This window comes from Mugil cephalus, chromosome 13 (genome assembly GCF_022458985.1).
Source record: "Mugil cephalus isolate CIBA_MC_2020 chromosome 13, CIBA_Mcephalus_1.1, whole genome shotgun sequence".
In the NCBI taxonomy this organism is placed as follows: domain Eukaryota; kingdom Metazoa; phylum Chordata; class Actinopteri; order Mugiliformes; family Mugilidae; genus Mugil; species Mugil cephalus.
The window spans coordinates 15728856-15755158 of record NC_061782.1 but is presented as its reverse complement, the minus strand read 5'-3'; the positions used below and the strand labels follow the sequence as shown (position 1 = coordinate 15755158).

General features: G+C 42.0%; 2 protein-coding genes across 3 annotated transcripts; one reads left to right on the top strand and one right to left on the bottom strand.

The window, feature by feature from the left end:
- Positions 1–1555: 1555 nt before the first annotated feature.
- LOC125018821 (multiple inositol polyphosphate phosphatase 1-like) lies at positions 1556–6051 on the bottom strand. The gene is made up of 5 exons (XM_047603200.1): positions 4580–6051; positions 4304–4498; positions 3821–3918; positions 2397–2527; positions 1556–2094 (listed from the first exon to the last, which is right to left on the bottom strand). The coding sequence occupies exons 1-5, from the start codon at positions 5151–5153 to the stop codon at positions 1707–1709; spliced, it is 1386 nt and encodes a 461-aa protein (XP_047459156.1). The 5' UTR covers positions 5154–6051; the 3' UTR covers positions 1556–1706.
- Positions 6052–6274: 223 nt separating this feature from the next.
- On the top strand, positions 6275–25811 carry LOC125018822 (phosphatidylcholine:ceramide cholinephosphotransferase 1-like). Of its 2 annotated transcripts, none has more exons than XM_047603202.1 (6): positions 6275–7268; positions 19473–20341; positions 20433–20550; positions 21816–21969; positions 22727–22893; positions 23343–25811. In XM_047603202.1, exons 2-6 carry the CDS (start codon positions 19728–19730, stop codon positions 23517–23519), a joined length of 1230 nt encoding a protein of 409 aa, XP_047459158.1. In that variant the 5' UTR covers positions 6275–7268; positions 19473–19727; the 3' UTR covers positions 23520–25811. The 2 variants fall into 2 exon arrangements, with proteins under 2 accessions (XP_047459158.1, XP_047459159.1); XM_047603203.1 differs by lacking the exon at positions 6275–7268 and adding an exon at positions 18375–18506.
- The last annotated feature ends 492 nt before the right edge of the window (positions 25812–26303 follow it).

The window sequence follows — 26303 nt, the reverse complement described above, 5'->3', positions numbered from 1 at the left end:
GGCACTATTGTCATTGTTCCCCAGTAGCAGAAGAATTACTCATGTTTTACTTAGTGTTGGAAGCTAAATTTTGTTAAATATACACTTATTAAATGACTATGTGATAAGGCCAATATTGGACCTACTCCAAGATGATCTTATGCAGATCTCACGCGATGGGCACTCCTTGAAATGGATGACACAGAGGAGCCCAGTGCGTCAGAAAAATGAATACATACGATTTTTGTTTGTATATTCATGTACCAAAGACAAACTGGCACGTGTCTTAAAAAAAAAGGGGGCATATTATTACTAGACCAGGTAACATTCAAGTGTTTTTAAATATGTCTAACGTGGGATCAGACAAAGCAGTCAGCTTAATTAAATTCCATTTGAAAATTAAAAATGTATATTGATGGGCTTATCCTGCCTGGTGCTGACAGGATGTTTCCTAGTGAGGAAAGTCACTGTCAAGCTTAATGTCAGACTGCATCCCTAACTGGGAAAACCACAATGACGGCTCCAGTGTGCTCATTCATGTCTGTTGTTTTGACATTTTTTTGGCTCAATCCAGCGGCTGTAACTGTATCCCTCACAGATATGGCTGAGGTTGCACAATTGCTTTTTTTTTTTTGGCCTTACATTTTCAGATTAACTTTTTAATCTTGTTTTTTGCTTGTTTGCTATCTGCTAAATGCCTACGTGCATCCTATTTAGATCAGATGAAATTCTTCAGCATAACAATACAATGGGTTACAATACAATTCATTGTCAGCACGTTTCATAAAATGTCACGTATTTTGTCTTATAATATAAATACATAAAATAAGACATCATCATGCTCGAGTCCCAGTAGTGCTGTTAGTAGTGGTGTTCACATGGCGAATGAAAGTTGAATGTCATATTTCTATGATGCATGGAGCAGTCACACAACCAGCCACAACTTGTTCCTCAGCACAAACACAACCGCTGTCTATCATTCCTTCATCTTCTTGGAAAACTTTAGTGTAACATGCCTGCACATATCTTTTTGATGTGCCATAAAAACAGTTGCGTTTACTCACACTGTTGATGACACAAGGAGCACACATGGACTAAATACCCAAGGGGAGGTAACAGGAACCGGTGGGAACGGACGCGTCAGGGAAAACAAAGACACGACACAAAGCAAACAAGCGAAGAAAGTGATACTTCCAGAAAAAAAAAGAAAAAAAAACAGGAAATAAACAACAACGATACCCCAAAAAACAACAGCAATGTAACATATTATGTGTAAAATTAGAAAGAAAAAGTTCAGTAAAAGTCCAATATGTAAAGTGTCTGTGACTGGTGGGCTGTAAATATGTAAAATAACATCAGAGTTTGCCATTTGTTTGTTATTTAGTACTATAGGTAAATTACATTCATCTTAAGAAATAGTGATCAAGTCATTTTATTTTGATATTGCTGCTGTTGTTGTTATATATATGTTTTTTTTTTCATGCAACATTGAGACACCTCAATGGCAATAGGAAATTTAATATTCCTACTAGCAATGTGAGTTTCCTTTTGAAGAAGAAACAAAGAGGGCAGCACATTTAGTCATCTCAATTTTTAATACGAAGCTTAAGAAAACAGTGCTTCCTTAAAGTGGCAGCGGCAATATTTACAATTATGGGGGAAATAAATTGCTTATTTCTTATTCTATTTTGCAAATATAAGAAAATAGTGTCACTGTAACCATCTACCTAAACTCCAGCGGGCTCCTTGACCAGCTGACATTCAGATTCAAAGTCACAGCCGTGGAGCAGCTCCCTGTACCGCTCTCTGACGTCTTGATAGGACGGCATGGACGCCGGCTGATCGGTCGAAAGGCCGGGGAAAGACACGGGCTTCTCGTTGAGCAGTGGCTGCAGTCTAAGGTCGCCTCCCCCGCAGTCGTACAGCGCCATGACTAAGTTAGCTGCGTAGGGCATCATGAGGCTGGTGCGGAAGGAGCGCTCGGCCTGCGCGGCGTAGTTGTCAGATGTCAGGGTGTCGTTGTCCTTGAAGAAGCCCAGCAGGGTGAGCAGTGGCAGGAGAGTGTCCGCGTGGCCGACCTGGATCGTGACAGCTTCACTCACCCGCTGGCCTGACCTGGTGCACGGAGGACAAAGAGGGCTCAGAAGTGAACATAGGCTCTGCTGTAACACCAAAGGTGTGTTTGATGCAGATAAAACACACACACACACTTCCTGCAAAGACGAACGTGTAGCAAACTCATCTATTAGTTTCACAAAAACACAAGTTTTACAAAAGCAGATGCAAACCAACAAAGATGGAGGAACATGCAGATAAAAGCTGCGGTATCACCACTTATTTCGTGTGTTCCAGGTTTCCATCAAGGCCCTCAACAATCTACATTTGTGTGCAGTGCAGGAGATTAAAAGCTCACTCACTTGTTCTCGCTGGCTGCCCTTTCCAGCCGCTTAAACACATCGTGAAAGAGGATACAGCTCGCCTTGCTGTTAATATCGTGACCATAGCCTCTTTTCCAGAATTCCCCCAGGTCACTTGCATACTCCATAACCTGTTGAACGAGAATATACATATCTAGCTCGCATCGTATATGACCCACGTATACATTGTGTTACTTTGGCTTTACGGGAGATAACTTATCAGGCCATCTGAGTTTTAGGTCAGCTTGTTCTACACGACACAAAACACTCTTTCGTTTAAGAATAATGGAGCTTCTGAGTGAATGAACAGTGTGATATACGTCGCAGTGAGGGTTGTGGTGGTTAGTGGTCACTGTATATATAGTACTTTCGACATTTCCTGAGTTAGATTTGACAGAGATGTTTGTTTACATCCACCTTGGTGATTTTATAGCTGGTTTAGTATCTGTGCTTTCATTTGTGCCCGGTCGAAAACAGAGGAACTGTGCATGAATAGGTGTCTGTTATCAGGAGTTTATGGAAGATTGCCTCTGTGGACAAACGGACAATGGACACCTTGTAGGGGTTATGAATCTATATGTTCTGTCATTTTGCAAAGTTTTTAACATGTATTTTTAAACATTGTTGAAACACAACGTTTCACTTGTGCTAAGGGTTTGACCTGAAAAGGTCATTAAATCCCATGGATATTTAATGCAATGCAAACAGTGTTTAGTTCTTCAGTAAACAGGACAAACCTTTGCCACAACCTGCAAAGACCTTTGGAACAGCTACGACTCAAAGGCTAATGTCATGCTAAAAAGATTCAAAGCCAGTAGCAACAACAAGCAAACAAACTGAAAATAGTATCTGACGATATTGAACTGATACACTGTCATTGTCCACGGATCAGTCAAGATTTCCGCAAATGAGACTTAAATGACTGGATACTCTGCAGTCATTTATCTGCAGTCATTTAGAATAAAAGGACTTCACCAGGACCGTGTTACACACTCTCATACCAATAAGAACATTTGATCTAATTTAATTCTAATCTTTTACGAATAGAATAATGGTACTGATTCAGACCCACGTTTCACTTGTTTGGTTTGCCTTGACAGGAAATCCACAGGTATAATTATAAATAAAATCAAAAATATGTTTTCCACTATGATGATCCAGCTGTGGTTAAAAGAGCTGAGCATTTGTCAGCAAAAATGTGACTCACTGTCAAACTGCAGAATCTTAATGAAACACTTAAAAAGATCAGAGCCACTGTTAATGTTGTGAGTAACACATGTTCTTTTACTAGTATGAAAAGGCATGTGGTCCATTTGTTCCAACTCAGTAAATAAATATATTTAAGATTTATAAACCACAATTGTCTCTTGATTCCTGTAATCAGCATCATAGCTGAGTTATTGTGATTGTACTGACACTCTTACCTTTGCGTCGTCCTCATCTAAGAGCTGACACCAGGGGGAGTTCGCTGCCTTGATTGCGAATTCATAAGCACACAAGTAAAACGCGGCCTTGGCCATATCTGCAGGAGAAATCTTTAGTCAAACATTCAAGATTCCAAGATCCGGCAGCATTACAGTCGCTCAGAAAGTAGTTTGCCATTCTGTTTAAACTGAAGCTACTGGGTACATATAGCTCACTTATTTAACTTACAGTCTTACAGTCTGGTGCAGAGGTTTCAGTACTAGTATAACAAAGAAACAGCTCCACCTAATGTCAAATACCATCAATGAGATGCTCTGTTCTGCCCTCACAAACACCAGAGAATACTGAAGAAAACATTAAACACGGGAGTCAAACCTTGTGTTGAACACTCATTTAAGAAGACCAGCATGGATCCTTGGGAGTTTTGATAAAGGCTGAATGCAGACCACACACTCTACATCTAACGTTTCTGTTGATATGACCTTGCGTGATGAGACTGTATGGGACTCCGAGGCGGTCTGCGATCTTCTCCTGGACCCTCCTCATCTCTGGACCCTGCTTGAACTTGTCCAGCTCCGGTGCAGCTGATGGGTTGTTGTCGACTTCCTGCACAAACCTGGTGCACTGGTCAAAAAACCTCATCAGAGCATCATTCACAGCGTGATCAAACTCCATGTCTGCATAGAGGAGAGAGCGTCTGGTCACAGTGAAAATGCACCTAAGTGTAAAACAACTAATCAGTGTCATCATCATCGTACCTTTAATAGCCCACAGCTCTGTCAGTCCTGCCTTGAATGAGAGTGTGCTGTTCACACATCTGTGCTTGGAGCTGGTTATGAATTTGATGCGTCCACCTCGAAGGTGCTCCTCAGAGATCAGTGAAGGGAACAGCTTTGACAGCCTGACGGCCAGATGCTTGTGATCGTTCACACCTTTCTGGACGAGCCGTCCGTCCATGTCCTCGGTGTACCACATGGTCCACTGGGTCTGGAGCTCGCGCAGCCAGCTCTGCTCACCTGAGGCGTTGTGCCGGACGATGTCGTAGAGCTGCTGCATCTTCTTGACGCTTTTAACGGTCGGGTATCTCGTGCCGTGTCTTATAATTGCGGTCAGATGGATTTCTTTGCATTGTGCAGATGGAAGAATAAATCTGTTCACAGCAAGTATATCCTCTCTGAGGTAAGGATTCACTTCTTCATACCTCCCTTTTGTGTTGAAATATCTGGCAATTGCCGGCATGTCTGGATCACCCTCAAGCAACACATGATTAAGCAAACAAGAGGAGATGATGAAGACATAAAATATGGTCATTTTAAAAAGAAAAGTCAGCATGGTGCAGCTGTGAGGAGACTTGGAATGAGCGCTTGAAATATCCCAAAGCAGCTAGTGCATTTGGTGCAGTCAGAAGTGGAACGAGCAGAGTCCACAGCATTGTTGTTTACCTAAATTGCCACACAGCATATCCTGGAAACGTAGACGTGTTTTGTGCAACACAGTCACTGAACGACAAGTTAAAAAACAAAACAGTGAAATTGGAAAACGTAACAGCATACAGATGTGACAGATTATTATCTATCTTTACCTTATCTAAAAACATTTGGCCGCTGGTGTCGCCCTATTTTGGTTTCACTAGTTTTTTGGTTGTTGTGTGGAGACCGTGTTGCCTGGGAAACACTTTATTTCTTGTTTTGACAAGAAAATGTGCTCCAGCCGCTTTGAGATCATGGCAGCACAATTTTTGACAGTCGCACTAAACTTTATTATGAGGGTTGCTTCTGTTGCTTTCTCTTCACATTTAATTAATTTCACTCTTCTTCCTGGTTTAAAGCTGAATGCATTTCATATGGTTCTAATGCAAGGACCTTATCAGAAGTCAACACATGTATGACCAAGCGTTTGGTTTTTAGATGTTTACTAAATGTCCAGATGACATGGCAGCTTTTATGAGCTGAAAATATAATTCTGCTCTGCAAATTTTTAACCAGGATTTCACGTTGCATACCTACTGTGTTGCCAGTTCATTGGGTGCACTACTGAAAATGAATGAATTCTAATATAGGAGTCCTGCCCCTAAATTCATCTTCATGATGATGTTACATTGATCAGTTTAGCTGAAAGTTGGTGATTCAACCATATGTACAATTTGGAGAATGTAACCTATGTACTCAATATTACCACAAACCACAGCCTCCACAATCAAAACACAGTGGAGCCAACAGTTATTTTAAGCAAATGTTGATTACCATAACTTTTGTGAAGCGGAGATTTATTATTACAGGACTGAGTGTGTATACAGTATTAACATGTGTAGTATGAGATGAATTAGTATTTTCTTTAACCAGTGTCTTCTCCGAGGCTTTTGGTTCTTATTAATTAATTGATAACAACGTTATTATGCATCCAGTTTTCAGTTATGACTTGTTTTAATCTTTAAAATTTCTGCTCAAGAGGTGATCAGCATGAATTCAAAGGGATTTGTTTTAAAGACGGACAGAGCAAAAATCACAGTAGTTGTCGAAAATTCTCAGTGATGTAGTCATGCTTTCCACTGAAAGACACTATTACAATTTAAACAGATTGCATGTGAGGAGAAAACTGAAATAGACCCATTGTTGAGGCACATAACAGTTTAAGCTGATAAGGATATACAATACATGGGGACAATGAACGCTCTGTCGGGCAAAATAGAGGAAAAATAGTATTTAACATATGCCAGCCCAATTATCCTGTCTCATCCAACAGTATTTAACCTGATCAGCGTTATCAAGCAGCGTGGCTGGAAAGACGAATGAATTCAAGAATGCATCAAAATGTCAGTGACGCCTGTAAAGGTCAAAGTGTAATCGCAAGACAGAAATGTCTTATTGTGTTGAATCTGGGACCTCCTGACTAGATCAAGTAACATCCTCTTTTAACGGTGAAAATATGGGCATGGCTTCCTTACAAATGTACTGACAACTGTGGAATGAGTCAAGTTTAAAATAATTGGCGTCCTCATCAGGAGATGAGTCAGTGGACTTGGCCTGTTCCTGTCCAACGCGACGTTTCCATGTAGTCAGGGGTTTGCTGCGTTCACGTGCTCCTCACGTGTCTCAAAATCTTGACGTCGTAAATAAATATATATACAAAAAAAATGTATTATGATATTGTGTTTTCTGCTGTATTTTACTAATCTGAGAAAAGTTTTTTTTTCCTGTCTACAACTCACAGCTTTTTTTCTTTCCCCTCACCCTCTCGTCGTATGGATACCGGGATATCTTCAATTTCTCTGACGCTTTCTCGCGGTACGTGAAAGCACCATGTGACGGTATGAAGGGGACTCCTCTCTCTTCTCTCCAGTCACAACCCGCCTGTACCCATGAAAACACCGGACTTAACGGTTCGGGCTCCTCTCCACGATACGCTGAATTGTAAAGAAAACAAGGCTTTCAACACTTCGACGGCAAGGTAAATACCTGTGTTACGTTTTTTCCCCCCACGGTTATTTCCAGTGAGTGTCTGTTGTCGGAGCCCTGTGAGTGCAGGGTTGACTAGTTAACGCTGAGGCTCCGAGTCGTGCCTCGATAGCTGGTGGTTAATGTTAACTACTCTCGAGGTAAACACCTCTCTGTAGTGGACTAACCTGCTAGCCAGTGCGCTGTGACCACTACTAAACATTATATTTATTAACCAAAACGTAGCGTTAGCTCACTGTTGCAGCTCACTGGCCTTGTGTTGAGACATTTTTATCATTATTCCCGGATCCAACGTGATTCTCCGAGAACCTAACTTGTTTAAAATAAAGGAAACCTGGTTAATTTGTAAGGTTAAATTGTAAACACGCACGTGTGTGTGTTTTGAAACGGTGTAATCCACAGTTGTGGCGGTGATAGGAGGTCTCTGTTTTAGCTAACAGGCTAGCTAGCATACGACTGAAGACCCAGCTTGCTTATCTATTTTTAGCCAAACTATAAGCTTTTAAGCCTCACTGTACGACAAATGCCAAGGCCCTAATGTGGATGGAAGCAGAGTTTTTTTTTTTGTTGTTTTGTTTTTTTTTTTGCATGCTAAGGCCACCTGCGTCTGACGTGATTTTGACCCAACGCCGTGTCACAGGTGTGCCCACTAACGTGACACTTGAACCTGTGAATGGCTTGAGCCGAACATTTACTCTGTAAATATTAAACCAGCGTATTAAAGGTTCACAAACATGTGTTTGTTTTTTTGTTTTTTTGCCCTGAACGCCTCGGTTGGGTAACAGTTACCTCCATCCGAAGAAAAGGGCGGGCCTGAGGTGGCTCTATTTTTCAGTTTTGGGGTTGTCAGAGGGGGCAAACTTGATCACAGATGTGCTTAAATAATTGTGTGTTTGTGCGTGTCCCTGCCAAGATCCACTGGAGAAATCCCCTGAAAGACCGTAGACGGTTAGATCAGCCACCAGATACGGATGGAAGTAAACAGAGAGACGTCTGTGTGGAGGAAACCTTCGCAGGCTTTAACGGAGCGACTGTAGTCGGTGTCAAAAGGCCAAAATGTTAAATGAAGTTTATTGTTGGCCACTGCACCCCGGTCCCGACGGTGAGGGAGCCCTGCTGCCGAAGCACAACGTGTCAGACTCTTAACAAGCTGCATTTGACATGCCGGGCGGAGAGAGCGGTGTTGTTGTTTTCTTGGTCTCTTAGTGGAAACAATGAGTTTTCTGTGGGGACAGGACAGCTATGATTCAGCTTTGGTAGGCTGCCTCAGCTGAGCGCCGGCGTACTGACCTGACCAGCAGAATCTCACATCCATATCTGGGTCTGGCCTGGAAGTGGCATTGTCACGTCACCATTGTTCCTTACAGGGTTCTCAAACATACACACCTGTTTTATATACATATTATTTGGTCCGTGTCCTAATACCATCTTAAATAAATAATGTTCCCTCCCCTTGGGGTTCTTAAAGGCTTGTCTTATCTTGCTTGTATTTCATAGATCACGTGTGCGCTCTGCGACTATTAACTATTACCTACCTAACTATTACAATAGCTGGTACTGTGGCTCCAAAAAAACCTGTGCTCTGTACCACTGGGCTGCTTATCCAATGCTATAAACTACATTAACCTCCTTGTTTGTCATGATTCTGTCTGGAGGACACTTTGTTCTTCTGTTCAACGCTCAGTGTTTGTTGTTTCGCTCGTTTTCTTGTTTTGTTTTGTTTTTTTGTATGTAGTAGCATTGAATGATCTTTTACGACCACCTCAACAAACATCCACTTTGCACCATTTACAAATTGGTGCCTGACTGACTTTATTTTTCCAGAGTGAGTAAATGTCACAAGATTTTGGTTCCTCTTCTTATTCGTCCTCAAAATTCTTTGCAGCTTTTGATGCTAGCCAAACACCATTTAAAAAGAAAAAGAAAAGTTCAATGTAGGGGTCTAAATACATGGTGAAGACAGATTTACTGACGGTAAAGACGACATCTTCACTCCTGAGTCACTGACAACTTCACCTATACTAATGCATCTTAGACATCTTAAAAGTAGACGTTTTTGCTCATTGTCTTGATACTTGACTTGATACCTTATCTAACTCCTTGTGGTTCGGTTGTGGTGACATTTCTACACATCACTCCTTGAGTGACATTTGCATCACCTAGCAACTGTCGCTGGCTTGACCAGAAGGTCGTTGTGCAACCATTGCTGTTCGTTGCTTCGTTGCAGATCCCTTTTAAAATACCCCATTTAAGATTGTTCTTAAACAGACTTTGACATCCTAAATCTAAAATGCATTTCATAAGCTTCTGCTGCATGTTTCAGCCCCACGAGTCAAACTGCACATTTGGCATTGCCGTGTTACTTTAAATCACACATTTGATCATTCTCCAATAGCGTTTGACTCTTTGATCTGTGTTTTTCCTCTGGAGAAACAATATGCAGTGGCTTCAGTGCTGTTTCTGCCATAATTAGAAACACATGAAGTTTTGCCGCCACTCACATGATGTCCTAGTTTCCTGTGGCTTGCAACAGCTTTTTGAGATCTAGGCTAGTAGCAATTCGATGTATCCTATTTTGTGCATTTAAAAAAGTAAATTATGTCGAAATATGAAACTAGATTTTATTAACACCAGATCAAAGGGACAGTGTATAAGTAGGGCAATGCCATACAGCTGGTATTTTAATTTTTTTTTATTTTTATATAATTTTTTTTTTTTTGATAACTTTAATAGCAACTGATGCAAATGTGAGTTTAAATCAAATGATGCAGGAACATGACGAATGCATGTGGTGACGGATAGTGGGTGGGACTACTGGAAAGGAATTTTAAGTGGTACAAGCTGCTTCTGTGAAGGACAGATACTCAGTGTTTTGCAATATTGTGCCTTGCGTACACCTGAGCTGACTATTTCCTGACTTGTTATTGCTTCTTTTATTTCATCTTTTTTTGCATTCCATTCAGGTGTCTGTCGCAGTTCTTTTACACGCAACTAAAACTGTGTTGCAAAACAGATTTTGACCCATTTCAGATGCAGAATTACACTTGATGCTTGAGAATTGATGGTCTGAGTCTAAAAAATGAAGAAGTTCCAAAAAGTCCACAGCAAATGTCTGTGTTTTAAACACAAAATGTCAAATGTCAAATATGAGAAGCATCAGTGAAGCAATGTACGCCGCTAATATGCTGCCTCACTCGTTCTTGTTTGTTTTGTTTTTTTGTTCTAGACCTTTTTGACATAAACAAAAGATAATTGTCCATGTTACACTGGGCTAGATTTTAAAGATTTTGTCTCTGTATAAATATAGGAAAAAACATGTCTATAAAGTATCTAGAAATCTGAAAAATGGCTCCGTTCCCAGCCTACGCGGAAGTAGGCTTTATGTTTGTACATGTCCGTCCAGCACTGATAACTTTCTCTGTGTTTCTGGTTTACACTCGATGGATTAAGAGTGAATGAGTTTACACAGTTGAGATAACATGGCTAAGACAAAAGCAAATGGAAAGCGCCTCTGTTATCCTCGTTAAAAATGAAGGCCGTTGAGTTTTAGGATCATTTAAACAATGCGTTAATTGAATCACGTGAAGACTATGCCGGGCAGAAAAACCCAGACGGCAAGAAGCCGAACACAATGTCCTGTGAGAGTTAATGATCCTAAAACCGTAAGCCTCCAGGCCTGAAGACATTCGGCAGGTAATGTTTAAATTGGAGATGGTTCACTTTTTATCTCGCACTACACGGTAATCCACCTCCACAAGCTTCAACATCTGTGCTTGTGGTTGATCCACTTACCACTTAGAATCCTGTGAAGAGCTACACCCAGAGGAAGCTTTCCTACCCAGATTGTCTTTATAAACACACCAAGAATCATCTACCGACATGTTGGCTACACTGACCGCATGCTAGCTGTCAAACTGCAACGTGCTGTTTACTTTATGGCATCTTGCTATCATATGATAAGGTTTATTATAAAATAGATCATTTATCAATCATATCCTGTAATAGAGGGGTTGATCCAATCAACAGTCATCTACCGACGTGCTAACCACATCGCTCGCTACACCGAGTCTTGGTTAGGGTTCAGATTCAAGCTTGTTGTGTTTCCTTTTTGGGGCCTTCCTATTATGTCATAAGGTTTATTATTAAATTCGTCAATAAATAATATATTTAATTTTAGCCTGGGGCAGAGGAAAAAGTTCTACCCATTCCCAAGGGATTTTTTTTATTTTATTTTTTTTTTTTTACACATACATATAAATGTCTGTTCTTTCTGGTAGTTTCCAAAAAAACGGTTTCCAGCATAGCTCTGTGAAGCGAAACATTCAGTGGGTGGGGTTAATTCACAACAGTTTATAGCTTATGTAATTTACCACATTTCAGTCATATGAAGAAGGAATTTATAGTATTTATTTTATACAGTTTTACATTTAGGAAGTTTCTGCCCCAACACGCAAAGTCACTGGAGTTCTGTGAAGCTGTCAGGCTTGTTTCTGCAAACATTTGTAGTTCAGATTGTTGATGAAGGAAAAGATGGGCTAAATACTGAGTGGTACACTAATTGCTCCCTGGTGACAAGTCCTCCCGTGTGCTATCCTAGATATAATTTCTGATGTGTCTACACTGCACGCAGCTGAACACAGAGCCTGGGCAATTTGGGTGTTAGTCCTCTGGGGCTGTGAGGGCCTGACATCCTCATCAGTGACTCATAAAGCCACAGGTGGTTTTCTCATTAGTGGATAGCACCTAACAGTGCGACGGTTGTCGTGTCATTTAGCTCCCCAGAGACATCCGTGAGAGCCGTGCATGTGTCATGGTCTGTCTCTTGCACAAACACCGCGGCTCTGTTCATTAACAGTGTTCAGACTCTGCTGTTCTGCGATAGCAGGAGCACCGTGATTAAGTGCGTTTAGTTCGTTTGGCATTGCAGACCTCAGCTGATTTCCTCATAATCATGTGAAGCCACACCAGTACAGAGGTTTTGTAAGATGTACGAAAGATGCAAAGTCCTTAAGCATTTCATCATCTTGAGACAACTTCTGTCGTCAGGTGTCAGGGCTCAAAGACCGATTGTTTCCTGACAACGTCGCTGTCAGTCAAGGCTGTCACCACACCTCCGTGTTAAAGGGACTCATCTCATGGCCCAGCCTAACACCTTTTATATGTCATGTCATTTTTGCCCATTTTGGTTTCTTCTAAATGGAATCAAATTAATGAAATGGGCGTGTAGTTATGAGGTGTGGCTCCCACACGCCTGTAGAAGTTTAACCAGCATTAATTTTATCATTTGTTTTGAAGCTATTTGGGTATTGTTTCCAGGAACTGTTCTGTGTTTGTTGTGCAAATGTTGTCGTTAATGCATGTGATGCATCGACCAGTAGCTTTGGGTTTTTATTTCCTGTGGTGATGAGTAGTATTTCTGTCAAAGATGCGGCAGAGCGAATGCACTCTAAACACCACATCCAACAATATGTATTGTTAAAAGCTAATCAAAGCCTTGAATCAAAGTGTCAACGGCCGCATGGAGTGAGATCCATTGGCACGTGTTTGTGACTCAATGTGTTGGTTTCTCAATCTGTGTTTGCGGAGTAATGTCATTTTTGTAATGATCAACCAGGTCTGAATCGACTGACAGAGTCTGGGAACAGCCCCACAGCTTGGTGACTTTCAGTTTCTCAGAAACAGCAGGAGTGGTCACAGTTGCACACTTCATAAACTCTGTGACAATATATTAACTTATACCAACGGTAGGAGTCGGCTACAGTGTAGTCCACAGGAACATACACAGTTAATCAATAACCATATAATCTTTTGTTTCTTCCAGTTATGCAAATATTGGCCTCCATATTGTCTACCCCCGTGAGTGTTTGTATATCAGATGTAAAGGGATACAGGTGAGAGCGTGTCACTAGGCCATTGTTGGCCTGTCTCACATGATTTTTTTTTTAAAAAAAAAAAAGACAAAGGCAAAGACAACACCCTTAGGACACAGGGCAGGAAGAAACCCAACAGTGTATCCCTTTTAAAAACTGTTTATTGTGGGGGATATCATATTTATTTTCCTCCCAACTGTTGCCTGTGCGGTGTCACGTCCGTGTGTCTTACAGATACTCAGGTTAAATGTCAAATATGAGAAGTATCAGTGAAGCAATGTACACCGCTGATATGCTGCCGATAGGCTGTTGACACAAACAAAAGATAATTGTTCACTTTACATTGGGGGTAGGACTGACCTATTAAATATTTTAGTCTGTGAATTGTCAACAAAAACTGTAGGAGGGTTTTGTGGTGCTGTTAAACTATATTAAATTTACCACAAAAAACCACAGCCTCCAAAATGGAAACAATTGAATCAACAGCTCTCTTGACTACCTTAAACTAACTCTGAATACAGTAAACATGAAGCTAAGATTTAATGCAAGACTATTATGTTAAAATCCATTCATTTTCATTTGTTCACCTAACGACTGGAAAGTGAGTGTTATTCATAGTTTGTCGTGTGAATCCATGTTATACAGTGGCGGTTGACAGACAAACGGCTCTCTGTTCACACGAGTCGTATTTCTTTAGCCCGAAGAAGATGCCTACATAATAACTTCATCATTTTAAACGCCGTCTTCCTGTCCCGGAGACTCGTCACATCACCTGACGTTCACCCTACGTGGGGCCAGTGTGCTCAGAAAGAATGTGTTTATTCTACTCCCATAAAAGCGATTGGATCAAGTGATTACGCGGTTGTTAGGAGCTATTCGAACTAATTATTGTCAATATAAACAGCCAGACAAGAGTTATCAGCATTCTTTTCATTCTGTTGCTATCAAGGTTTTTTTTTTTTTTTTCCGTTCTTTCTAGTCACATGAATTTTAGCTCCCTTCTCTTGTTACCACTCGGAAACCAGTTCGAACTTCTCTGAGTCACACGATTTATATTTGGCCTGGAACCCTCCGTTGGGAGCCGATCATACCCTGATCTGCTGGGACAGACACAATAACGAAATCTATATGCAGTAGTACCAGACTCATATTCTAATAAGAATTGAGTTTAAGCACAAATCTAGGCACCTCACAGTTATTTTCATCATTAATCAACATCCTGATCAACCGTACCCTGAGTAATCATTTTGTCTATAGAATACATGAAATTATCCTAGTTAAAATCAATCAGTCGTCATCGACTAATCATTATGCCCCCAGTTGTATATTTTCCAAATAGTCATGGAAATGGTACAGGCTCCTAGTTGCCTGTACAGAAACTCAACTGTACATATGGATGAGATTGTTCTGCATTTAGGTTAACTCACGTGACCCTTAAGTGTAGCTGTGTAGGAGTCATACAGTATTTCTCATGAATTAGTTACGTATTTCAGCTGACGTAATAGACATAGCGAGGCCGGCTCAGGTGCACCCACTGTACTCTGTTTGACATGTCTTATGTGAATATCTCTACTTATCTTATTTAAATATGTGCTTTCCCCTTTTTGCCAAACGCCTTTCCTTTGTCAAATTTCCTCCTACACAAGAATTCTTTATCTCTCGTAAGATGCGACTGCCTATTTATCAAGAGCTAGACAGCAGGAAGCGAATGTGCGCTGAATAAGATCAAGTGTAATCAATGGACGTCGGCTTCCGATCGTGCAAGCACGGAGGGGGTTGAAGGGGGAAGTGGAAAACTGACACAAGGAAGGTCAGTAGACGGGTCAGAGAAATGGTTTTCCTCCCCTCTGTGGCCGGAGGGAGGGAGGGAGGGAAAAGGGAATTCAGAAAGGCATAACTGTGAGTAAGTGATTGTATAACACAGATGCCACTTGAAGCTCGTATTCAGGTCGGGTATTTTAAAAAAGAATAAAAATGGCAGCTCAATGGGAGGGGAAGTTTAATAATATCTCAAGTGCATTTGGTCAATTTGCTCCGGTCGATTTAAACTGGCGCACATCTAGACGACACCATATTATACCCAGTCTGCATTGACTGCACGTCTCTGGAAGGCTGGTCATTGTAAATGAGTCACTTGGTCCTCCTCTTGACTGCCAGGAACGGTGTGTTTATGTTTGTGTCAGTTTGACATATCGTTGCTCCTGTGTGGGATCTTTTTCTGGTGATGTCACATGTACTGCCTTGTGCTAAGCCACTCGACCCCCTTTGTCCCCGTCCCCCCCACCAAACTTGTCCACGGGTTACCATGTGAAGTAGAAGTGCAGCGTTTGACACAGTCCCGCTTACTTTATCACTTTTTTTCTACAAGGACTGTTTATCTGCTTTGCATCTGTTCCTGTTGCGACATTTGCTTATTAGTTTGTAAACCTGTGGATTTCCGCTTGATTAATACATCGGAGATAGAGGAAGGTGAAAGTAAGAGGAAGCAGTGACTCAAAAGGAGATATGATCTTCAACCATCGTGTTTCAGCTCTTTTACTAGAGAGATCTGGACGTCTCCGCCTTTAAGGACACGTCCACAGAAATACGATTTTTGGGTGAAACTGCGTGAATCTTGCACGTTTGAGCCGACCATTGTGATGGATCTGGCTTGTTCGGTGACTAGAACCGCACCTGTTTGAATCCAGGTCCCAGAACCCGGATCAACACCTGGACACGGTGTCATCGGCTAGAGGCACTAGTTTCTAGAAGCTAGTGCCTCTAGCCGGTGACATCTCACAACATCAGTGGTGCACTACTACAGGGTTTTGCTGAGTGGCTAGGTCCATTATATATACTGTTTATATATACTGTTGCTTCACCACTAGGATATTTTCTTCTTCTTCGACTGTATGTTTGTATACGGCACGCAGGGTTGATGTGCATGCTCCACCTCTTCTTCTTTTTTTGGCTGAGTTTTGTAACAGAAACAAAGCCACGCCTTTATATACAGCCTTTCTACAACTAGATACAATGGATCGATCTTTACTGGAGAAAAAAAGATCGTCTTGGTACTCGTGAACACGGCCTAAACACTGATTAACTGTGTTGGTTTCATTCTTTTGAATAACAATAAATGATTGAGCTTGAGCTAGAAGAAGAAAGCAGCATGTAACTAGTTCATAGTTCTTTTTTTTTTTTTTGCGCAAGCCAGTGCGTTCATCAAGGTGAACTCCGAGCACTAAAACTTTTGACTTAATTTGTAGCTGCGCCCCATGACGGCAAAATACCTAGTAGTTTATGCGAGTAGTTATACCAAAAGGGTTCGTATGATGTGTTGATACCTGGTCAGCAAGCCCACACGCGTCTAATAAAAAAAGGTTAAATATAAGAGCACGTGTTATTTGCAATAGCAGCATTAAGAATGGAAAAGGAAAACAACAAGTTCACAACCTATAGTCTTGTGGGTTTGAGTGTTGTATAACTTAAAGGCTGCAGAACATAAAAAAAAAACTGCAGAGAGAAACCCAGCGTTCGGTTACCTCATGACAGGGAGGTGTTGTGGAGGGGGTTTCTGAAGCTACTCAAGGTCTAACTCGCAAAGCAGGAAAGGCACTTATACATAAATAAAAGAACGCTTTTACCACACTTATTAGCTTCAGAAAGAAACGTTTAAATAATTGCAACCCAGTTAACAGTTGTCTTTTGATGTAAACTATCTATCAAAACTAGAAATGTGCAGTCTGCTTCAGTACATGTGCACGTGATTAACACTTCAGCTGGTGTGAACTCTGTGCTGGTTTCTAAGCACTAATGAGATTCACCCTATGAGGCTTCTCTCTTTTTGGGGTCAGGAGCAACAAAAAGCTTCCCTAAACGCCTCGAACATCTGCGGCGAAATGAAAGAAGCTGTCGCTGTGAGGAGGGGCCAGTATTCATTAAAAAAAAATATATGACAATAGAGCTCAGTTCAGTCCAGTAAATACACACCTTGACACTGAAAATAAAAGCTCTTTGTGCTTCAGTTGTGCTGCAAATAACAATGCTACCTTCCTGAGTTTCTTCCTCCCGTGTTGTTGTATTCACTCAAATTCTGAGGGCCGAATAAAGGCTTTCAAGGTTTCTTTGTTTAGAGAGGAGCTCCGATGACTTTCTTATCGGGTTTTTAGGGTTAGCCACATCATAAGGCCCAAATATCCTGAGGCCGCGTTTTGTTTCGGTAGTTCTCTGCACTCAGATGGCATTATGACAGAGGCACGCTCGGTTTCGTTTCTGTTTTTAATACAGAAAGTGTTACTAAGACCTACAACTTGGGCATCAGGTGATGGAACAATTTGTCATGGAGAATTTTGCCCATGTTGTTTCAGTCTCGCTGCGTTTCAACAGAGTCAAGTTACAGCCAATAAGAAGTAATTCACTGCTTCTATACACTCACTTGCCAGTTCGTAATGGACACTAGTGAACACAAATAAATTCTAATGGAACAGTCCTGAGCAAGATCTTAGCCTCATGAGTGTTACAACGTTTATGTTTAAATGGCATCAGAAATGAGCGTTTCTGTTATTTAGTCTAGCCCCCTGACTAATATGGGTTAGTCAAAAATAATGGAAACATTTGTACAACACTATTGACCACGATGCAGTTCAATAGTACAACAACTAAAAACAGCCTCCACAACTAAACCGCAGCTGAATTAACAGCTCTCTCTCAGATATCTTCCACTAATGCTGAACACCCTAAACTTTATTTTAGAGTATTTAGTGCAGGGCTTTTATAAATGAAAGACTCACTAGTGTGCAAATACACACTAGCCACTTGTTTACCATCAAAATGTATTTGCATATTCTCACAGAATTTCCTAAAAACCAATTACAAACTACAGCAAATTGCAAAAATTGATTGCATCCAAATACACATGTACATGGAGGCTAGTTTGTTTTACCCTCTCCCTGTTCAGTTGAGTGAGATTATTTCTGATCAAGCACTAAGCTGATTCCTAGACCAAAGGTCCTCCGCAAACAGCTGAGTCAGTGACAACTAATCTCTGATCCCCCTCTGTTGTAAACTGTTAACAGATTGATGAAAGCTCCTCTGTTTCTTTTTATCTTCATTAAACGTCGTTCTCCTTTGCTCTCTGCGCAATATGTTAAGGTACACAGCTGGGCTGTCACGTAGACGGCGCGATGACGAGTCTCGTGCTGTGGAGTTTGTACGCTTCTCGTCTGTTTATTTTTTTCACATTTGAGGCAAAAGGTCGGCAGAGCGGGCTCAGCGGGAATAAATCGGACGTGTTGTTGGAGTTGTAGACGTCCCGGCTTGCGGCTTATTTATCTGGCCCCATTTGCGCGACCTGTACGAACGGGCCTGCGAGCGGAGCCGAGGTGAGATGAGGTACCGATGTGCAGTTTGTTGTCCTACCAACCGCCCGGTCTGCCGGTGTATTTAGCCGCTGACGGCCCGAGCTGAGCTAGCTGCGCCGAGGCTTTACTGCTGGCTGCCTGCCCTCTTGACAGGGGAGGGACTGACTCCACGCTCGGCTCTGACCTTCACTTTTGATTTATGAGTTCCTCCTCGCGGTCTGTTTCGCTCCCATCCGCCCGCTTTCCTCCTTTCGGTACGTTAGATCAGAGCTCGTCTCCAGCTGTACATCGCGCTCTTCCAAACACAAGCGAGGCCACCCTGTGTCCACCACCGACATCGCTGTCTATAAACAAACCATTGATACGAAGCAGATGTGTGAGTTCTGGCTGCTGCCTTAAGCTTGGACCTGAAGTGAACTCTAACTTTGCTTTGTTTTCCATAAAGTTCAAAAGAAAGATATACGAGAACTGGTAGGAAAGTGTTTTCCTGCAGTTTGGGAGCTTCTTTCTTAGATTTACTTCCCGTTTTGAGCAGTAAATAAAGTAACCTGAATTACTTGGCCTGTTCACGCTTAAAAGAGCTCTGTGAGAGAGGTTTCCCTGCAGCAGGGATCAAAGAGGAGAAAGCTACAGATCGATCGAGTCCTCGTGCTGTTGGTGTTATTATTGTAAAAGCTCTAGAAGGACTTGAATTATTCATTTAAAGTGTCATGTCGGCAAAATTATATTTAAGTGGTTTCGTCTGTAATTTTCAGTCGTACAGAGTAGCCATGCAAAATGTGCCTCAGGCTGCTTTATTACTCAGTCTGTGTGGAACAGGAATCCTGGTCCAGTCAGGCATCCTGTTCGGGGCAACACCCAGTCACAGGGCTGCGATTGCCCTCACTTGAATTATGAATCATACATTTTATTCTTGTTAATGGGGCTAAACGGATGATTGTCATCGGTGCGTTTAGATTCACGCTGCTTTCTTTTTCCTTTTAACAGGGGCGCAGTGTGCGTGGAAACGACAAGCTAATGAGCTGAAGAGAGACCCTGCGGTCCACCGATAACCTGTCGCCTCTGCTGCCATCTTTCTCTTCATCACTTCGAGAGGAGGCTGCGCTGCCTCTGGGAGCAAGACACACCATGCGCCAAAACTGGAGAGGACTTACCCCTGCCCCGTAGACAACCGAGCGTTTTGTGAACCTTGCCCTCTGGTCTGAGGACCTCCCCAATCCTCCACGTTGCCCACTGGCCAAGATGGAGAAGGTGGCGGCGTGGTCAGTGGAGGACGTCTCTAACTGGCTGAGCAAAGAGGGCATGCCGGAGTACATAGACGCCCTCCATCAGGTGGACGGTCCCGCTCTGCTCGGGCTCACGAAGGCACATTTCCAGAAGCCTCCTCTATCGCTCGTGTCGTCCGACGGCGGACAGCAGCTGTTGGAGCGCCTGGAGACGCTGCGGATAGAAACCCACATCGAGGACCACAAAAACGGCCACGCCAACGGGCACATCGTCAGGCTGCCGAACGGAACCAGCAAGCCCCTGAGGAACGGCACGCTGGGGATGACGGACTTCAGAAAGGACATGGTCCACATCCCCATCCCCACGGGGGAAGCCACGCGCTCCTCCTTCCCCGCCGAGTGGGGGAAGACGGGCATAGCGTTCATCTACGCGGTGGTGTGCTTCGTCACCACCACCGTTGTCATTTCAGTGGTCCACGAGAGAGTACCGCCAAAGGAGCACACTCCGCCGCTGCCCGACAAGTTCTTCGACCTGTTTGACAGGGTGGAGTGGGCCTTCTCCATCTGCGAGATTAACGGCATGCTGCTGGTGGGAGTCTGGCTGATACAGTGGATCCTGCTCAAGTACAGGTACGGCCGTCGTCTCGTGGAGTTCATTCAGCCGAAACGCAAATTTCAGTTAAAGAATACCGTGTAATTTGTGTTCCTCTGTCGTCCACAGGTCAATTATAGGCAGGCGATTCTTTTTCATTGTCGGCACACTCTATCTGTACCGCTGCATAACAATGTACATCACTACTTTGCCTGTTCCCGGGATGCACTTTCAATGCTCTCCAAAGGTACGTTATACGCACGCTGGTATTTCTGCTTCTATCGCTGAGCATGAAGTGCTGAATGGGCACATTCAGCAACGAATTTAATGTCCACTGACCACTGGCCATAAGATATGCGCTTGTCTCTTCTATTTTTTTTTTTTTTTTTTGTCTTGAGTAAGAGGACCTACAAGTGGTTGCTTCCCTCTTTTCTGTTACGTTGCACATGTTTAGTGGTTTCACATCTTCTTATCCTAAGCCTCCACATTCAGAGGATTTGTTGGTAACGATGCCATTAAAATACTATTTTGAGAATACAAATTTCTACCATTCACAGAGAATCTCTGGGGAACATTCGTGTGATATCTCTGTCCAACTCTTAGGCAAGCGAACATTTCCATTGTATTGTAGTCATATTGGGTTTCCTTCCTGTGTGAGTTGCTGGAACAGTGAATACAAACGATATGAAAACACTGCTCTGCAGCTCCACCAGTTAAAAAAAACTTTGAAGTGAACCAATAAGGAAATTCACTAGAAATTATAAGGTTGAGTTGGAAGTTAACTAGAAACGCTACGCTAATGAAAACACAAATAGCAATACTCTATTTTGGATAACAGATCAGTGTGAACCCCACACACGGGTATTAGCATGCTTTCATGAACCTGTACACATAAATAAACATTGATGGATTTGGGGAAACGTCAGGGTTCAGGTCAAACCAGACTTTGTCACCCACACCCATATTATTTAGAATATTGCACCACTTCCTCTTGGTAGATTTAAAGAATAGCACGGGCAGTTAAAGCCTGACGAAATCAACTCGAGAGTATGAACTCACTGGACACTTTCTTCATATCACATCCATTCTCCATTCAGTCAGTCATTTTTTTACTTTTACTTTTGACACCACAGCTCAGTTTAAGTTCGACACATGTCTTGTAATCAGGTGTTTTAAACTGTATCATCATATGTTGTCACGTACACCATCTGGGCCAGCTGGGACAATGAGGATAACGAATCAGATTGTCCTTCAGCTTTTAGAGAAAAACTGAGACGGTTGTAAAAACAGGAAACCAGCACATGCAACATATTTATGAAGAAGTCATTTAGAGGTTAGAGGTTTTAGAGGAGACGGTAGGCAGATAAATCCAGATTCATCAGAAGATAATATGGCTGAAGAATGTCTACGTTTTATATAGCAGGCACCACTACTATCATAAGTTGTTATCATGTTATCATTATCCATACTTTTGAACATGATGTAACTGTATTTTTTATTTTATTTTTTCAGCTTCTCGGGAACTGGGAAGCACAGATGAGGAGAGTCATGAAAATGATTGCGGGCGGGGGCCTATCCATCACAGGTTCCCACACCATGTGTGGAGATTATCTGTACAGCGGCCACACCGTCATGTTGACACTAACGTACCTCTTCATCAAAGAGTGTAAGTTCCACCGTGTCTGCTGATAAGAACACGTAGGAAGGTGTTACCCCTCGCCTCAGTTTCTTTTCTCTCAATATGTGATCACTGCATAATCTCGTCCACGCCCAAAAGGACAAGGTCCCGTTGACTTGCCCTTTTGACCCGTTGGTGTCTGACTGGCTTTTAAAGTGCACTCCTCACAATTCATGTTCGGCGTCACGACTGCCTTTGGGTTCAGTATCAAAACCGATATTCATCGACTCGGTTTTTGCAGCACTTCTCTGAGCTCTCAGGAAATGCAGGTACCAAAAAAAAAAAAAAAAAAAAAAGAGGAAGTGTTGCTCTGTTCGCACGTTCACCATAGCTCTGTTACATAATCGGCCGTTATGTCCCTCGGCAGTCATTTCCATTATCTAACGTCTTTTGTTGTGCCCACCCACCTGCTTTATCACTCGGCCGATGTGTGTGGGTGAAATGTTGTTGGGTTCTAACAGCAGATCGTTACTTCTCTCATGAAAACGTGCAGTTGAGTAGCCAGTTCTTCTACCACGTCACATACGACAAAGGTACAACGAAGGCTTTCCAACCAGTATGTGTTTACAATTGGATTGATACAATAGTGACATCTAGTGGTGAAAGAGAGGAGTGATTTCAGTAACATTCCTGGTCACTAAAGTTATGTAAAGATATTATTACCTTCTTCTCTGGATATAATCTCTTAGATTTGATCGGTGTCTCTGCTATATTGACTCTGTTTCTTTGTTTTATTGATCGACAGACTCTCCCAGAAGGTTCTGGTGGTATCACTGGGTTTGCTGGATTTTGAGTGCAGTGGGAATTTTCTGCATCCTTCTGGCCCATGACCACTACACTGTAGATGTGGTTGTGGCTTACTTCATCACTACACGTCTCTTCTGGTGGTATCACACTATGGCCAACCAGCAGGTGAGCGCACACGTTACTCTGCTGAAGTACAAGTGAGCACATGGACCAGATATTCGCCAGGCTGTCGCAGGGCTGACGCAGAAACACAGACAACCATTCGTGCATGCGTACGACCAATTTAGAATCGCCACTTAACCTAACAAGTGCGTACTTGGACGGTGGGAGGAAGACCGATGCCCCAGCTGGCCGGCGGGTTCAAGGCCAGAGCAATTTGTGCCGTGCTCTTGTTTAAACAGCTTGTTGTTTTCCTACCGCATGTTTCTGTCTCCCCCAAAAACTCCCAAAATGATTGGATCAGGTCTTTTCAGAATAAGGTGGCGCTTTATTTCTGAATTGGTATTACCTGATAATAAGCCTAACTCCATACATGACCATTTAAAGACTGAGGTTTGTGTTTTTGAGCGTGACTCACATGTGAGTGAAAGCATCTGTGTCCTTTGTCGTTCCAGTCGCTGAAGGAGACGTCACAGAGTAACCCGTTCTCGCGGGTGTGGTGGTATAGACTGTTCCAATACTTTGAAGAGAACGTGAACGGCACGGTCCCTCGAAACTATCAGCTGCCGTTGTCATGGCGAGCGTTGCAGTGGTGCCGCGGCGTGAAGTACAGCCGGCTGGACATGCAGTGACCTCCGTCACGTTAAAAAGCAGGCGAGGACCGTGACTTCCACAAGTGCTGTTTTTAATCCAAGGAAGACGGCACTGTTCAATGTAGCGCTGTCTCTTCACCTCCAGTAACAGACACATCCCTGTCCAAATGGGTAACACTGTGACCCACCAAGTATTTGTTTTTGTTTTTTTTTATGTTTTTCTCTCTTGTCCTCTTCTTCTGGTACTATTTGTTAACAGAGCACTAATTTATTTCTGTTGGTTCTTTATGGGCCATATATACGTTTCTGCTTTTGTAACAGATGTATGAAGCATTTCAACAAACTTTTCGAGCTTTTTTAAGTCAAAAGGACTTTTTCCCTCGCAGCACAAAACAAAACCGTAGTTAAAGTCTCCATGTTGTAAGATTTTTAGTGCAAATAGATTAATCAGATGTTTTTTTTTTTTGTTTGTTTTTTTGAGAACCAAAATGCCATAAGCATTTCTTTTTTTTGTTTTTTATAGCAACTTACGTTTTGTAAACTGTCCTTGCTAAAATGAGTCAAAGGTGCAAAAAAAAAAAAGTACTTTTTCTAAATATTTCAAACTTTATTTTTCAAAAGCAAATGATGTCCAACAGAAGATCTTTAGATTTTTATCTTTTTCAAGATGGATAACTGAGAGCATAAGAATCTAATGTGGTATAAACATTATTCCAGTGCCTTTCTTAGCTTGATTGTAAAATGGTTAAGTACTACATGTGTTGTGTGTCTCCGGCGCGGTGCCGGCTCGTGCCGCGGCGGGGCCACGTCCTCGTTCCCATGAATGTATACGACAACTAACGCCAGCCTTACCAGGAGATTGGTCTTCCCAAAATTAAGTGCAGTGAGTGAAATGTCCCGTTTGTTTATCGACGCTTTACGATGTCAGCTTGTGCTTGGCTGGTTAACGCTGTTCTGACAAAAGAAAACGACTGTTAATTGTATTTTTATGTCTCGAACATTTCATTATTATTAATATTATTATTATTATTATTGTTGTTTTTTTACCAGTCAGTCTTTAACCAATACCAGCCGTGTTCGAAGCCTGGTGCACCGCAGCGTCTGCTAGTTTTACTTCCACCACAACATCATCTGCAAACATCACTGCCTAATTGGACTTTGGATGAGAGATGTCTCCAATTTGTGAAACTATTCAGGACTTGGACATGTCTTGTGCATCACTGCAGCATCTCTAGCTCAGGGGACAACGAGCCCCTTTCTTGTTCCCCCACAGTTAAAAATCCCAATCAGCCTCATCACTTGTCTTGTAGCCCTGTTGGTGAGGAGATGTTGGAGGGAAACAGTCGTCGGGACGAACTTGGCAAATATCAAGAGTTGAGAAAACAGAATCTTTGGGCAAAGTTTCTGAACACGTCAGTAACAAACTTTTTAAATACTTTAATAATCAAGCTGCTACAAGTTTGAAGATGGTGTATCTTCTGCATCATTCAGTGCGAAGCCAAAACAATCATCTTTGTAGCAGCAGCAGCAAATGCTCCATGTGGAATTTAAGAGGCTGAAGTGTGATGCACAGAGCTGGTGATATATTTGGCCATAAGTGTGCAAATTTCCATGAATGTGAAAACGCGTCCGTATTGATCCTAATATTATTATTATTATTTTTTTTTTTTTGCTGTTTTATTTGTGTAACTATGACTGAACTGTAAAGAGTATTAAACAAGATCATGTATAGGGAAAGATCTTAGTAGTCATTATGTGAAATGTTAATTTCAAATTAAATGGTAGCGGCGACAACGTAAAAACTGCACTAATCTTTAGCTCATACAGAGTCCAAATAAAATGATGAAGTGATTGAAAGTCAAAGGGTGAGGAGGTGGGAATTACTCTCAGAAGGACTTTGCCAACAGGAGTCGTTGTTGGCAAATGTTTGAGAGACACTTCGGTACAAGGTCTGTATCAAACCATTTCACTTCTATGAAGAACGGTTTCTCGGTTTTCAAGAGCACAGCGGGTTCTTCTTCACACATGGCCATATTTTTCATTTGAGATAATACTTTGTCCAAACATGTCTCTCTGATATTTCTTCGGTAAGGGTGAAGAAATGAATCAAAGGATGAAGGGACGTCCTCTAGTTTGCCAATCAGGTGTTTTATTTTTTTTTTTGTTGTTGTTGTTATTTTTGTTTGTTTTTGTCTCTAAGACATGAAAGTTATATGTTTCTCTGTAAACTCACCCACTTTGTTCCTTTTTGTGCGTATATCAGATGTTTGTAAGATATGATAAAGGATTCTACTTGGGATGTTTTTGAATAAAACCTTTTACTATAATGTATTTGGCGTGCGGCCTGTCTCTTTCTTTTTGGTAACATGATTGTTTCAGCAGGTTAGATGCTCTTTGTGCCTAAAGATGACATCATGGCAAATCCACTGAGAGCCAGCAGATGGCCACATCGAGCAGAACAATGAATGCTGGCCTCCTATCAAAATATGTGTGAAATATACTATAGTTATTTCCCAGGTTGCTCATTCTTGGCCTTGTCAAACTTTAAAACATGTCTGAAGCTTCTTCTTTTTCTTCTTTTTAGTTCAGTAAACTGAGCTCTTTGAATAAACACGCACCACCTACACACACAGTTAAACATTTGGGCTGGAGCTACTACTGTTCAACGCAAGAGCCAAACACTCTAGTGTCTTAAGAGGGTATTTTGTGTTTTTATGTTGAGATGTTTTCCTATGCTACTGGAAAGGAAAGGTGAGAAAGAGCAGTGTTCAGTCAATTGCAATCTGCAACCTCGCCACTAGGTGCCACTAAATCCCACACACT

Coding starts and splice junctions, on each gene's coding strand:
- LOC125018822 (XM_047603202.1), top strand. CDS start 19,728: ATGGAGAAGGTGGCGGCGTGGTCAGTGGAGGACGTCTCTAACTGGCTG. Junction 20,342..20,432: donor TGGATCCTGCTCAAGTACAG/GTACGGCCGTCG, acceptor TGTCGTCCACAG/GTCAATTATAGGCAGGCGAT. Junction 22,894..23,342: donor ACACTATGGCCAACCAGCAG/GTGAGCGCACAC, acceptor TTGTCGTTCCAG/TCGCTGAAGGAGACGTCACA.
- LOC125018821 (XM_047603200.1), bottom strand. CDS start 5,153: ATGCTGACTTTTCTTTTTAAAATGACCATATTTTATGTCTTCATCATC. Junction 4,499..4,579: donor AGAGCTGTGGGCTATTAAAG/GTACGATGATGA, acceptor TCCTCTATGCAG/ACATGGAGTTTGATCACGCT. Junction 2,528..3,820: donor TAGATGAGGACGACGCAAAG/GTAAGAGTGTCA, acceptor CTCGTTCAACAG/GTTATGGAGTATGCAAGTGA.